Source organism: Sapajus apella, unplaced genomic scaffold, assembly GCF_009761245.1.
Source record: "Sapajus apella isolate SASKATOON/1434 unplaced genomic scaffold, GSC_monkey_1.0 scaffold29, whole genome shotgun sequence".
Classification (NCBI taxonomy): Eukaryota; Metazoa; Chordata; class Mammalia; order Primates; family Cebidae; genus Sapajus; species Sapajus apella.
Window position 1 is genome coordinate 3,656,320 of NW_022436969.1, and position 16,147 is coordinate 3,672,466.

The 16,147-nt window shown below is 38.0% G+C and overlaps 1 protein-coding gene across 3 annotated transcripts in view; it reads left to right on the top strand.

Annotated features, from left to right (window-relative positions):
- Positions 1 to 16,147, top strand: part of CDH2 (cadherin 2) — a 236,110-nt gene that overhangs the window by 184,964 nt on the left and 34,999 nt on the right. For all 3 annotated transcript variants that reach the window (XM_032293129.1, XM_032293132.1, XM_032293130.1), the window contains 4 exons: positions 8,804 to 8,941; positions 9,605 to 9,790; positions 12,042 to 12,295; positions 13,862 to 14,004. In XM_032293129.1, coding sequence (XP_032149020.1) covers positions 8,804 to 8,941; positions 9,605 to 9,790; positions 12,042 to 12,295; positions 13,862 to 14,004 — 721 coding nt within the window. The remainder of the gene's footprint in view (positions 1 to 8,803; positions 8,942 to 9,604; positions 9,791 to 12,041; positions 12,296 to 13,861; positions 14,005 to 16,147) is intronic.

The following is a 16,147-nucleotide window of genomic DNA, read 5'->3' on the forward strand; positions in this document are numbered from 1 at the left end:
GTATATATTTTTACCTCTTCATTACTATATGAAATACTATTTTTGTATGCTGATAAACTCAGCATGAATGCCATAATTTGTTTGAGACTATGGGTTAATTTTCAGTATTCTTTCTTGAGTGCCAGGTTGCTCATATACCAAGTAGATTTAGCTCATTTCACAATCCTAATATTTCTCTTTCATTCACGTTGTCATTGTGAGATACAAAAATGAGACTTTATCCTGTTTTCATATGGTAATATTCCTGTCTCATTCAGATTGGCTGTTTTATGGCAAGAAAGAGGCATGGAAAATTAAAGATACTTTTTACTAAAACAGACCAACCATGTTTAAAAATCAAAGAGACTGTATTTCGTTTAAAGGATGAAAGCCTGAAGTGAGGCCATGATCGTTGTTAAGTTTATCTTCCAGTGGATAGAGAAGCTATTCAGTAACCCTTGATGAAAGTAATGTGGATATGGATTTGAAACTGTAGAATTATGGGTTAGATACAGTATGAGAAATAGCTTCTTGACAGAGAAATTATTAAACACAACAGTGAGTTACTAGGGAAAATTATGGAAAACCTTCCTTTTCTGAAAGTCATTTAACATAGAAAAAATGTATCTATCTTGGATGGTTTATGATAATTCTTCCTGAGGCTGGGGATAAATTACTTTCACTTTTTCAGTCCTCGTGCAGGCTTGAAATTCTTTTATTTCTATTAGGATTCACAGTTTCCTTTCTGTCAAAAGTAGTGTTTGTTCTGGTTCTCTCAGGATGTATGACACCTTTAAATGATTGAACTCCTAAGCATTGAAATGTTTACTGAGATTCAGCTTTTTATTTTTCTTTAATCTTCAGGTTTTAAAAATTCAGTTTTAATTCTTCAGCTTCTGCAGACCTAAAGATGTATTTGCCACATTACCCAGTCTTAAGGGTTTATTCCTGTCTGTCCTCTTGTGACATTACTTGCTGGTGGTATCCCTGGCCTTTTCACTTCATGTCCATTTTCACCCTTTTTGTGCAGGACTGCTGATGATTCACCCCTGCTCCCCCCAGGTTTAAACTCTGGCTCTGCTTATTATGGGATATTTGACTTTCAGTGTATTAACCTGAAAAATACAGTGTATTAATCTGAAACCTCAGCTCCTGCTTCTGTAAATGGGGATAATAATATTACTTACCTCTTAGAGTAGTTTTAAAGATTGTCTAACATGACACAAAGCATTCAGGCCAGGCTCATGTCTGTAATCACAGCACTTTGGTAGGTCAAAGTGGGTAGATGACTTGAGCTCAGTAGTTCAAGATCTGCCTGGACAACATAGCGAAACCCCATCTCTACAAAAAAACACAAAAATTAGCTGGGCATGGCGGTGTGTACCTGTAGCCCCAGCCACTTGGGAGGCTGAGTGGGAGAATCACGTGAGCCTAGGAGGTCAAGGCTGCAGGGAGCCATGATTGCACCACTGCACTGCAGCCTGAGTGACAGAGTGAGGCCTTGTGTATTAGTCCGTTCTCACACCGCTATGAAGAAATACCCGAGACTGGATAATTTATAAAGAAAAGAGATTTAATTGACTCACAGTTCTGCATGGCTGGAGAGGCCTCAGGAAGTCCACAATCATGGCAGAAGGCACTTCTTCACAGGGTGGAAGGAGAGAAATGAAAAGTACAACCAGGGGAAATGCCAGATACTTATAAAACCATCAGATCTCGTGAGACTCACTCATTATCATGAGAAGAGCATGGGAGAAACTGCGCCCATGATTCAGTCACCTCCACCCAGTTTCAACCTTGACACATGGGGATTATGAGGATTACAAGTCAAGGTGAGATTTCAGTGGGGACACAGAGCCAAACCATATCACCCTGTCTCAAAAAAATGTATAAATATTAAAAAACTAAAAAGCATTTAAAAAAGACTTCAGCACAGTGCCCAATAAATCTGAGCTGTGGTTTTCCCCATCGCCATCATAAATGGCAGCAGGAGCATCTCCTGGTTGAGCACTATCTATCACCTATACTCCACTTCATAAGATGAAAGAAATACTTCCTGTTTTCCAAGCCTAATCTTTCTGTTTGTGCCTTCAACTCCTAGTTGCATCCTAAAGAGGTATTCTCTTGTCTTCGGCTGTGTTTTGAGTCTTCCTTTCTCTACAGGTTTCTTCATAATCTGCAAACATACTGGGTCTCCACAGTGGTAACATAGCTCTCCAAGCCTTATAGGATGAAGTCAGATCTTTTGAATAGGGCATTCCAGATCCTTTGTGACCTTGGTCCCAAAACCATCTTTAACCTAACCCACGAGAATTCCTGCCTTTCACATACAAATGATGGCCAACCACTAATTGAAGCACACACAGTCCTTATGAAAATGGGAAGTTTCCTATTCTTCTGTTCCTGTTTCCTCTGCCTAAATATTCTTTTCCTACATAACAGGCTAATACCCTCTGAGAGCCAGTTCTCAATCCCTTCTCTGAACACCCACAGTAGTGTCTGTGTACCTCTATATAGACTACATTACATAGAAAGTATTTCTAGATTCCCATTCTCAGCATCCATTGGGGCAGATGTTTCTTGTCTCTACCCTGAACATGAACCTTAAAGAAATGTTTAATTTACTCTACTTTCCCTGAGTTCTACACCAGTCTTCTCGAAGGGGCAGCCTGTACTCAAGGCAGGCAGATCACTTGAGCCCAGGAGTTTGAGACCAGCCTCGGCAACATGGTGAAACCCCATCTCTACTAAAAATATAAAATATTAGCCAACTGTGGTGGTGTATGCCTGTAATCCTGCTACTCAGGAGGCTCAGGTGGGAGGATCACCTATCACCGGAGTCTGGATGGTCAAGGCTTCAGTGAGCCGTAATTGCACCGCTACAGTCCAGCCTGTGTGACAGAGTGAGACTCTGTCTCAAAAGCAAACATATAAAAAATACCTCCACTCCTTCCTTATCCACTTGAAGCCCTTTCCCGCACTTGACCTGTGCACATGCTACACATGCGCAATACTCTGACAGCCTTAGAGGGCACTCACATAGTGGATTGATTAATGGTACAGATTCTTGACTTAGACCTGAGTTCAGGTCTAGTGTCTTCTTCTTCTTTTTTTTTCTTTTGAGACAGAGTTTCATTTTTGTTGCCCAGGCTGAAGTGCAGTAGTCCCATCTCAGCTCACCACAACCTCTGCCTCCCAGGTTCAAGCAATTATCCTGCCTCAGCCCCCGGAACAGCTGGGATTACAGGCATGTGCCAGCACTCCCAGCTACTTTTGTATTTTTAGTTGAGATGGGGTTTCTCCATGTTGGTCAGGTTAGTCTTGAACTCCCGACCTCAGGTGATCCGTCCACCTCAGCTTCCCAAGTGCTGGGATTACAGATGTGAGCCACCGTGCCTGACTAGTCTCTGCCTCTTATGGCTAGGTGTCCATAGCAGGTTTCCTTACCTTCCTAAACCTGTTTCCTCATCTGTAAAATGGGGATTCAAAACTCCATCTGCTTCATCGGGTTATTGTGAGGACTAAATGAGGCATAGCACTGTACCAGGGACATAGTGTCAAACTCAATAAAAGTACCTTCTTCTTTTTTTTTTTTTTTTTTTTTTTTTTAAATCAAGGCCCTTGGAACAGTGCCAGCATTATAGTAAGTATACAAAAAAAAAAAAAAGAAAGTTAGACTACACATTTATAAGGTAGATTGTGCTTTCAGTTCCATTTCACAGATAAGGGGACTGGGGGCATAGCAGTTAAGAATTTGAACAGAGTCACAAATCTACACTTCCTCCTGCGTTTCAGTGACATTATTATTCAGCTGTCTGCCCCCAACCCAGTTTATCTAGAGGCAAACCTGTCATCTCCTGAAATCTGTGATTTATGATGAATTTCCTATTTCACGTGACCAGGATCTTATCCCAAGTCTCCCAAGGTTATAGTTTAATTGCCTTTACCATGCCTGGTTGGCTCTCAACCCACAATCTGTTTAGTCATCAAGTTCTTCTCTTTTTACCAAAAAACAAACAAACAAAAAAAATGCCTTATGGATTTGTTCCACCCTCCAGGTTTGAAAACTATTAGGTTGATGCAAAAGTAATTGTGGCTTTTGTCATTTTTTTTTCCCCATTTATTTATTTTATTGCATTTTAGGTTTTGGGGTACTTGTGAAGAACATGCGAAATTGTTGCACAGGTACACACGTGGCAGTGTGATTTGCTGCCTTCCTCCCCATCACCTATATCTGGCATTTCTCCCCTTGCTATCTCTCCCCAGCTCCCCACCCTCCACCATCCCTCCCCTATTTCCCCACAACTGACCCCAGTGTGTAGTGCTCCCCTCCCTGTGTCCATGTGTTCTCATTGTTCAGTACCCGCCTATGAGTGAGAACATGCAGTGTTTGATCTTCTGCTCTTCTGTCACTTTGCTGAGAATGATGGTTTCCAGGTTCATCCATGTCCCTACAAAGGACCCAAACTCATCGTTTTTGATAGCTGCATAATATTCCATGGTGTATATGTGCCACATTTTCCCTGTCCAGTCTATCGTCGATGGACATTTGGGTTGGTTCCAGGTCTTTGCTATTGTAAACAGTGCTGCAATGAACATTTGTGTGCACGTGTCCTTATAGTAATTACTTTTGCAACAACCTAATAGTATGCACTATTGAAGGTTCTTCATATTACTTCTTTGTACCCTTTCTGGAATTGCACTCATGCATTTTGTGGCTCTAATATGGTCTTGTGATCTGTTACTGTCTGCCTCCATCACTTAGTGAAAGCAAGGCCATATCTCATTTTGGTCACTGTTTTATCCAAGTAAATACTCCATTGCCTGGCATTTAGAAGACATTCATCAAATGACTGCTGTATGAATGACTGAATGTTCTTACCTCCTCATTCACTAATATCACTCTTGTTCAGTGTTCCAAAAGGGTGCTGGGTGTGCATAAGATTTTAATTGGTAAATGCAGAGAAGCCTCTAGGACAGCAAGTGAACACAGCCTTTGAGATGCTACTTCATCAAGTAGAGACTGCCAGAATCTAAGAATTTCATTGTGTTTTTTACTGTCATATTTATGATAAGTGATGCTAGGTTTCTATTTATGGGACTTTTACAATAAATTAAGCTTTAACAAGGGAAATGAATGTCAAGATAAGTAGGAACTGACTCATGGTATGAGGAAATGGTAGAATTGAGAATATTGTATATGAATCACTGTGGTTTTGGGAAAAGGTGAGCTAGTTTATGCCCCCATAAATAGCGTAATAAATAAATAAATAAATTATAGCTATCCATGTGAATATAAAGACGGTTTTTTTTCTTTACCTGAGATAAGATCATGCAAGGCCCAAAGTTTCTTATGCATTCACCCATCCATCCACCAAATCAGAAGCATTTGTAGAACTCTTACTCTGAGTCAGGCCCTATGCCATATGCCAGTGATAGGAGCATCAACAAAGCAAGGGCTTTTGGAACACGTGTGTGTGTGTGTGTGTGTGTGTGTGTGTGTGTGTGTCTGCGTGTGTCTGCGTGTCTGCCTGCATGCACACACATGCACAGTAAGGCAGGCAAATACAGACATACGAATGATAACAGCCCTATAAACTATCAACGGTGATGGGGTGTGTTGTGAGGGCGCTGTCGTGAGGACACCAGCAGCCCTTTCTGAAGGACTTTCAGAACTCATCTCCACAGTGGCTTTTAAGCCACATGTTTGCCAGGCTCAGAATGAAGGGAATGGTATTCTAGGCAAGGGTTTCTCAACCAGGACACTAGATCTTTTCTTTTTTTTTTTTTTTTTTTTTTTTGAGATGGGTTTTGCTCTTGTTGCCCAAGCTGGAGTGCAATGGCATGATCTCGATTCACTGCCAACCTCCGCCTCCCGGGTTCAAATGATTCTCCTGCCTCAGCCTCCCGAGTAGCTGGGATTACAGGCATGTGCCACCACTCCTGGCTAATTTTTTGTATTTTTAGTAGAAATGGGACTTTCACCATGTTAGCCAGGCTGGTCTCGAACTCATGACCTCAGGTGATCCACCCACCTCGGCCTCCCAAAGTGCTGGGATTACAGGTGTGAGTCACTGCACCCGGCTGACACTATGACATTTTTACATGGATAATTCTTTCTTATGACATAGTCTTGTGCATCATAGGATGTTTAGCAGCATCCTTGGTCTGTACACATTAGATGCCGGTAGCACTCCTTAGTTGTGACAACCAAAAATGCTCACTCTGGGTAACATCCACTGGTCTAGGTAGAGGGCAGTGCCAAATGAAATGACATAGGATCGTGACAGGGCATTTGAAGATAAATGCAAAACAGCTCCAGGCGTCGGGTCAGCGAATGGGAGGGATCACTTTCGTAAAATAGGTGAGTTTCAGAGAGGTAAGGATTGACAGCAAGCAGATGACTTTGGATTTTATTCAGTATAGAGCAGGAAGGGAGGAGAAGTTTTCAAGCAGAATCCCCTTGATTAGCTTTGAGGGTAGAAAGTCCAATTCTTATGGAATCTAAATATCAGTCATTCAGACTCAGATGCCCAGTGACCAAATTAGGCAGTTCATTGGTCTAAAGCAGAGGTTGTCAAGGCTTACTTACTAAATATAAGAACGTTTTACCGATCAGGCATTTTAAAATGGAGAAGATCTTATTTACCAAGTGGATTTTTTTTTTCATTTGAAGAGATATTGTACTTTAGAAATAAGAAATGTCCTTTTGTAACTTAAAATTTCCAGACTGGCTTGCAGCAATAAGAAATTTCAAGTATTAGCTACTAATTCCAATATTGCAGATCAGTGGACAACTGGATATATTACGCTTACATAATTGTAAAGATTTTTGTAGAATAGACATTAGGAAAGAACTATACCTTCATGTAATATCCGTGTGAGTTAACTTCTTAAAAATTAAGCTTCCTTTCTTTCTCCCTTTTTGGGAATGTTCATCTGTTTCTGCAAATAGCACCTAACAAAACTGACATTTCAAAAGTCATAAAAGTTTTTATTTTCATGATTTTCAGCTGGGAGGCTGAACTGAATGCCCTGCAAAATTCTCTCACCAACCATGAAAGTATTAAGCTGAAGTGACATTTTTAATTGGGGAGGAAACCAATTGAAGAAGTATTATAGCCTATGTTAACATTATAGTGAGGTAGTGTGGGTTAGGAAAAATTAAGTGACTCAACCAACACTATTTCTTTGTGTATATGTGTGTTTTTAATTCAAAAATGTGTGACATTTTCTCTTTTGGGAAGACAAAAAATAACTGAAATAAATAACTGCTTGAGATTGGCATTTGGGTGGACAGACAGAGACTTAGAATCTAATGTGGGTGGTTTGGCTTTCCCTCCTGCTCCTTTCTTTTCTTTGCCCCTCCCTCTGACAACTAAATCAAAAGCTACAATTTGTGTCTGTTCTATCTAAGCTCCAGAAATCCCCTAAGAATGGCCATTCATAATGTTAGCTATATTTAGAATCAGGAAAAGCTGCACTTTGCAGTGACAGTTTATTTTTGTATGTAGTGAATGTTGTTGTTCAAGAATGTTAACATTTATGAAAATGATCACTATTTTTGATCTATCTGTGCCAATTTCCACAGAGATTCCAAATGATTTTAGATACTGTTTGCGGTTAGGTTTTCCTAATATAAAACTTTGTCAGCAAATGCCTGACTTCTCAATCTCAGCATTTTCTCTTAGCTATATTACAAGTTAATTTAGCTCTGTTTTAAAACAGTCAGCCTGGAATTTGAAAGTAGTAGATGCCTGTCTAATAATAATCATGTATGTGTAAATGTATCAATATTTATATCCATTATAGGTCAAAGCAGTAGACACAATGAGTGTTATACTGAAATCTTAATTCATTGAATATGCAATTGTTAAATATATGCCATGCTTTAAGACCATGGAAATAAACATAAACCCTTAAAGTTTTTATTTTGTTTAAGAATACTGTATATCGTGCCAGGCATGGTGGCTCACGCCTGTAATCCCAGCACTTTGAGAGGCCAAGGTGGGTGGATCACAAGGTCAAGAGATCGAGATCAACCTGGCCAACATGGTGAAACCCCATCTTTACTAAAATACAAAAATTAGCTGGGCATGGTGGCGCATGCCTGTAGTCCCAGCTGCTCGGGAGGCTGAGGCAGGAGAATTGCTTGAACCCGGGAAGCAGAGGTTGCAGTGAACCAAGATTGCACCACTGCACTCCTGCCTGGTGCCTGGCTACAGAGCAAGACTCTGTCTCAATCAATCAATCAATCAATCAATCAATAAATACCGTATATCTCTTCTATATAGTTTTGCATCATACGTAGTAATGAAATTTAAGAGGAAATGTTGCATCTACCCTGTTACAATAGAATATATGTAAGAATATATGAAAGGAAAGCTTCTATACTTTGTGAATTGTGTATGTGTTCTTCTCCCTCTCTTGAGATTTTTCATTGTCTTTAGTATCCTAAACTGGGTAGAAATTAACATACAAGAAAGTAAATACGAACCAAATGAATGCTTGATCACAATCTCATGAAGTGAAGAAAGGCAAAAGTTGGAACCAGATGGAGGTTTCAGCTTAGCTGTGAATTTCACACATCTGCAGTACATTCCTTTCTGCCAGAGAGGTGAATATACACAGTTAAATCTCTCTAGACAAGGACCAGACCTGTGCTTCATAAGTTAAAGTAAACTCCACTTGGGATATTTTAAGTCATGTTAATCAGAATGAATGATGCTATACTCTTCTTGAATTATAAAGAGCCATTTACAGAAGAACTGTTATGTCTTCTTGAGGAATTAGTTTCATTTAAGTTATCTTTATGTCTTTTTAGAAAGTGCAACAGTATACGTTAATCATTCAAGCCACAGACATGGAAGGCAATCCCACATATGGCCTTTCAAACACAGCCACGGCCATCATCACAGTGACAGATGTCAATGACAATCCTCCAGAGTTTACTGCCATGACGGTGAGTACAGCCTGTCACTCATACAGCTTTGGGCCTGTAGTTTATTACTGAGAAGTTTTGTCATGAATAATAAATGTGTTAAATAGAGGTGGAACTTGCTTCACCTAATAGTAGCATGGCTGCTAACTTGGATGTTTCTGTCATGAGGGCCTTACATAAGGCATCCAAGTAATTTGTTTCTCCATAGTCTCCAAGTCCACTGTTAAAGTTGTTAAAATAAGCTGCCTGGAAAACACGTCCGAAAAAGACTGTGCCGTTATAACAAAATGCTTGTAAATATTTTCAGGTGCATTAAATGCATGACTGTTTTATGCTACTTTGTCAGCATAGCATATAATTATCCATATCTGGGGTAAAATCATTTTGCACAGACCAGTTCTTTCCCCCACCCCACTGTAATCACCCAGAGATTCACAAATGGATGCTGATTTTAATATTAATGAAACTGTAAGGTAATTTGGAAAAAACATGGACTACTGAAAAATGTTACAATATTTTTAAAGTCAGACATAAAAGCTTTGATTACCTGGATTATCAATTTCCTCATTTAGTGTAGACAATAAAGATTTAATGGGGCAGTAAAATTGGGCGGTGTGGTCATCAAGACAAGTTGTCCTTCAGTGGTGCACGCTGCTTCTCTGACTGAGGCTTGCCTTCTCACAGTTTTATGGTGAAGTCCCTGAGAACAGGGTAGACATCATAGTAGCCAATCTGACTGTGACCGATAAGGATCAACCCCATACACCAGCCTGGAATGCAGTGTACAGAATCAGTGGCGGAGACCCTACAGGACGGTTTGCCATCCAGACCGACCCAAACAGCAACGACGGATTAGTCACCGTGGTCAAAGTAAGTGTTCCTCAGGCCACTGATCTCTCCGACTGGGGCTTAGTAAGGACCTATGTATGTCCCCCACCCCACTGTTTTACTATGGAAACTTAGGACCTTTTTCATTCAGCCATATCCAGATGTGGATTTGATATATATTTGGGAGACTATGTCTTACTGTTTAATTTATGCTGAGGCTGAGGCCAACATCTGTACTCTCACATCATCACCGGATATGATTGTTTTTTAATCAATTTGGACAGTTTTTTACCAATCTGAGGATAGGACTGGGCTGAACAACATTAACTGTCACTATACTTGATATGTTAGTGATAATCACATTCTGAAGTTTTGATCACCATTGATAGCTATTAAGAATGATGCCACACACCTGCTATCTTCATGTCTATAGCTATTAGAATATTTGCAGGTAGTGAACAAACCAGAAAAACCATAGGAGTAAAATGGAATGAGTAGGCAAGAAGAAAGCCTGCATTTTAGAAAGGTCTTGCATTTACATGACTGTTTTTAAATGCTGTTTCTGAGACATTAAGAAATTTGTTCTTCTGATCTTATTGTGAAAAAAGAACCAAACAAAACAATTGAATGCTAGAAGGAAAGGGGATGTTCTTCAGGTATAATATGTGCGTAGCTATAATAGAAAAGCCCTTTAAAGTGAACATTCCTTCTTTTTAGCCACCCAGTAAAGAGGTTTACTTCTTTGCCTCCCATCTAAACACTCTTGGTTTGTACCTGAACCCAACCGTTGACCTTACATAGAAAGATGTGCTAAAATGCCAGTTGCCAAGAATTATGTAGATGCGTGAGTAGAATGGAATAGGAGTGGAAACTCTCAGAAGGAATGTAGTGATCAAAAGCACCAACCCGAGTCCGCTGTCTGTGTTAAGAGTTCTAGCTAGCTCTGCTCCTGATAGCTGAGTGATCGGGGCCAGCTATTTAACTGCTATAAATTCCAGGTTTCTCATGCAGAAAGGGGCTGATAACAGTATGTTAGTCATAATGTTGTGAGAGATAAATGAGCTTCATACACATTAAAAGACTTTGAACTATGCATATACCCCTTAGCAAAAATAAATGTTACCTCAGGGGAATGTTTCATGTGGCTAGTAAAATCACTCTAAATATTACAGTCTTACTTTCTGACTTTTTTTTCTGTCTTGTTTAAAATACTAGAGAAAGAAATGTTGAATTGGACATTTTAGAGAGAAAAAATGATTTGTCTGACGATTTTAAAAGGTGGTCTAGGGTAGGAAAACTAGTGCAGTTTCTGCTGCTAATGAGGCTTTCTCATGAGCTTCACCTCTTGATCATTCTTAGTCTACCAATTATGAGCCTAAGAGATCTTAATGCTCTTGTTTTTCCTGTTATTACTGCACAGTAATGCTTATTTGCACCTCCGTTAGCAGGTAATCAAGGGAAATTAAGAGCGAATATCCAGTCTAGTTGCTTGACTACTGGTAACATTTCTAGTTACAGCACGATTCGGTGAACTTTGGAAGTTAATATTTACATAAAGCGTTATTTGCGCATTGCATTTATCTAGAGTGTTGTTCTTAAATTTGGGGGTTTTACAGACCAGTAAAATACCCAGAAATATTCTGTAAGATGGCAGAGTTTTAGTTTGCTAAGAGGAAAAGAAAAATCTCTTCCACCTACCAACAGTACTATTTTTAAAAGCTGTGTTTTTTATTATGTATACATGTTTGTACTGCAAAATGTGTACTTCAAATTATGAAAGAAACTTTTAAATTAAATAAGTTTAGCTTTATTTAATAATTACCTTTTCTGATTTTTGGTTTGTTTTCTTCAATTCATCATGGACTGGTGAAAGCTTTCCAGGATGAGTAGTGATCGTGATCTTTGTACTAATGTTTGAGAGTATACAGTTAGACTATCATTGTTCTCACTTGACTTTAAGCTATTTAGTATTTTAGGTGAACAGTGCTATTCTTAAGAATAATCAAGTTTTTTTAGATGTACCTAAATAAATAAATCTGTGCAGTAATCATGATGTGCATTGTTTTGTGAGTGTAAATATTTTAAGTGCTCAAAATTTATAATTAAGTTAAATTGGGATAAATATTTTGATAAGTGACCATAATAATGCATGTTTTCCAGAAACTTGAGAGGAACCTTATCGTGTAGTGAATGAAAAAATTTATTTTTTGGAAACGGAGTTGGTAGAAGAATAAACTACGTCATGCGGACGTTCTTATTTCCTGCAAAAACTGGCTTCCCTTTTATTTTTCAGCCAATCGACTTTGAAACAAACAGGATGTTTGTCCTTACTGTAGCTGCAGAAAATCAAGTGCCATTAGCCAAGGGAATTCAGCACCCACCTCAGTCAACAGCAACCGTGTCTGTTACAGTTATTGATGTAAATGAAAACCCTTATTTTGCCCCAAATCCTAAGATCATTCGCCAAGAAGAGGGGCTTCATGCCGGTACCATGTTGACAACATTCACTGCTCAGGACCCAGATCGATATATGCAGCAAAATATTAGGTATGAAATGCTGTTTGTAGTGTTTTCGTAGCTTACTTATGTTCTATGCTGTGCATAAAATTTATCTAATTCACTATTTGAGTAAGAAATTTTCACTGGAATCAAAAGTACTTATTAAAAGATAATTTAAAATTATCTGAATTTTCTTCTCAGTAAGTCAATGACTATATTAGATATAAATAGATATCTATATATTAAAATGGATTTATTATTTGAAGGAAAAGCTGTTCTTGCTTCTTTGTATCTGCCATTTTTACTTTAGAACATACTTAAAAATTATTTAGCCTGTGCCTTTATGCCAGACATCACAAAAAGGTTCCACAGGAAGTAAATGGGGGAACTTTCAGAGGCATATAACATTTATCTCTCCTCCTTTGTATCTGCCATTTTTACTTTAGAAAATACTTAAAAATTATTTAGCCTGTACCTTTATGCCAAATATCACAAAAAGGTTCCACAGGGAGTAAATGGGGGAACTTTCAGAGTGTATAACATTTCTCTCTCCGCTATGCATCATGAAGGAAGGAAAGCTCATGCCAAAACCAGGATCTAAGAGCTAATTATTTTCATCCCTTACCTGTGCAGTAGTTACTGGACTTATAAAACCAATCTATAAAGATTTCCAGACTCAGCAAAATCTAATTTATCCTTCCTGATGAGGGAGCGGTTGTTTGGCAGAACATACCCCATTATGACTGTTCTCCAAAGCTGGAGATGATCATTTTTAAAATTAACTTATATTTTATGAAACTTCTTACAGAACTGCTGCTAAAAGATAACTTCATATGTTATCGTTTGTTAAATGTTAAATGTTCTCCATTTCTCTATTCATTGAAATCAAGATAGCTATTAATAGCCAGTTCATAGATGTGTAGATGTACAACTTTTACCTCTTCAAACATAGCATACCTTTTCCAATCCATTTAGTTATCTAATCTCAAAGTTAATCCTCACCCCAAATTTTAAAAAGGAACTTAAGCCGATAAATCTGCCAATTTAGACTCAAGACTGTAGGACTTTCTTTGCAAAGGCGTCGATCTGAGGCTTGGCCCAGTGTGGAAGATGCAAGTGGGAATGGGAGTATGCTGCTCTCTCCAGTGTGACTTCATCGGTCATGAAAAGGTGTTAAAACATTTTAGCAGTGTTCTGTGATACAATATTCAATTGCTATTATACTTTCTCTTAACTCCTATGCATTGGGACTACTGCTTATCCAGAAGTTATATACAGGCTGTTTTATCTGTACCATTGGTATCCGTTGAAGTGAACAAGAACCTAAAATGAGATCTTTCCAATCTGCCTTAGCCCACATCAGGGAGACTATGCTCCTAGTCTTGTCCCTTAGATACCTGTAGAATGTTCCCCACATACCTGACTGAACACAACCTTATGTGCCTCCCAAAGCCACTGTCACAAAAATGCTTTTTCATGTGAAAGTGGAAATTTCCAGCCATCATCTACAGAAATGCAAGTTAATGAGCCAATTGGATATGGAACTAAACCTATAAAATAATGCTTTTTTAAAGTTTTCTTTCAAAAAAATTTAACTTCACTTTTATTTTATAGATACACTAAATTATCTGATCCTGCCAATTGGCTAAAAATAGATCCTGTGAATGGACAAATAACTACAATTGCTATTTTGGACCGAGAATCACCAAATGTGAAAAACAATATATATAATGCTACTTTCCTTGCTTCTGACAATGGTATGTACACTGTTTTTTCTCGTAAGTTGATTAAAAACAGTAGATCCTCATTATGCATGCTTCAGGAATTAAAGTTTTCTACAAAACTCAATTAATTGCCTGGAAAACTGACTTTCACAACTCCGAGGTCCAGCTTTTGTTTATGATTTCTGACAGGTGTTCTGGAACATCCTTCACTGTCATTGCATTGATTGTTCTCGGCATCCATCCACCATTCATGTAGACATACCTTTGTTATCTTATTGTCTTGCAACATGTTGATGCCTTGAGTCCATCTAGGTAGCCCTAGACACTAGCTTTTTGAGTGGATGTTTTTATATGTCTTCTAGTCAGTCTGTTTGCTGCCATTCATATATCCATCTCTATCAGTCTTCCTTTTTATAATTCTCTGCTTCTGTTTGCCATGGGCTAGGAAACTTAGTTTTGTGCATAAATTGAGATAAGTGAGTGGTGAGCTTCAGGGTGTGGGTTTTGGAACATATACGTGGCATCTTCTTTTTTTCCTTTCTGAGTTTCTGGCTGGTTTCTAATTGGTTAAGATTAATAGATAAGGACGTTTTTCAGATATAAAATATAAAGGGGACTTATATAAACTTGGCAAGGGGTTTATACTGTTTTGTTAGCTCTCAGTATGATGTGTGTTTCAGACTTCAAGCTCTGGAATTCTACAGAACCCCCAGGTGCATACTCCAGCTTTCCCACTTTGAATCTGTGGGATTGGCATGAGATTTTAAATATATCTGTTTCCATTTTTGTTGTTGTTAAATAGAGATAGGTGTCAGTGCCTAATTCACAGTGTTTTAACTGAGATACAATGACTTTTATATATATGTGAAACATTTGAAACAGTGGCTGACACAAACTAACCACTCAAATAAGTATTCCTATTGTGTATTAATAGTTTCAAAACTGAACCACATATTAATGATTTTAAATATTTTAACATACTTTCATGTTTATGAATATGAATGTTGGCATTTAATAAAAAAGTAGCAGGCTTCAATTTGGTGGTTGAATTTGATGTTTGCAATTTTCAAATGCAAAATATTTTGCATTATAAAAATATTATATATCAGTACTTTTGATAATAATATCAATGAACTTTTATAAATACTTATACTAAAATTTAATGAGATTACTAGCTGTAGAAAATCTGTGTAGTGACGGCCAAAGAAATATTTCATCTCCTTTCCAATATGGGACCACCTGTTTAAATGTTTAGTGTTGGAAATTTGTAGGAATAGCTTTTGCCATTGTACATCAAAGCATAGCATTAGTACCTGTTTTATGCTTTTTTTTTTGCCTTAAATAAACAGTTTTCTTCTGCAGTAGAACTGAAAGTAATATATCTTGAACCATTATGTTGAGATCTAAAGAGCCATAAAATTATATGTATATATGTTGGTTGTGAGTTACAACTAGATTTCTTTATTCACCAAGGAGGATTGTTTTCTAATTGAAAGGGCTTTTGATAAAAGAGAGAAGTGACCTGTTAAATGTATGTAGCTGTGATGCTTTGAAAGTGTACTTTACTTTAAGTGACAAGGCTAGATTTGGAGCCCCAACTATGTTCCTTAATGATTAGGCAAGCTCTTATTCGCCATATGCCTTAGTTTCATTATTGATAAATTGTTTCACTACTTATGTATTCTATATAGTTGTTATAAAAGTATAATAAATATTAAATGTGATAATAAATTTAAAAGTCCCTCAAACTGTTGAATATCATACTGGTGTTATAACAGCCACTATACGCCTCCAGTTCAACTCTCCCTGCTCTTAGAACCATCATATTCCTCATAGAAATTGGTAGAGATTTCTCCTTATTCCCTCCCCAGGATTGTGTATGTATGTGTACCTTCGTAGTTGCATGACCTTTGACAGGTCGCTTAAATCTCTGGTCTTCATTGTACAGCATTCTTTATAAAATATTCATAAATATTTTGTGTGTGTGTGTGTGTGTGTGTGTGTGTGAATATTTACAATATAGCAGAAGCAAATCACCAGACTAAATTATCACATGAAGTGGTGGAGACAGCATTTTATTATAGTGGAACGAGAATGGGTTTGAGGTCAGGCCGACTCATCTTAAGCAACAACTCCACCACTTAAAAAGTGTGTGGCCATGAGCAGTTTACAGACT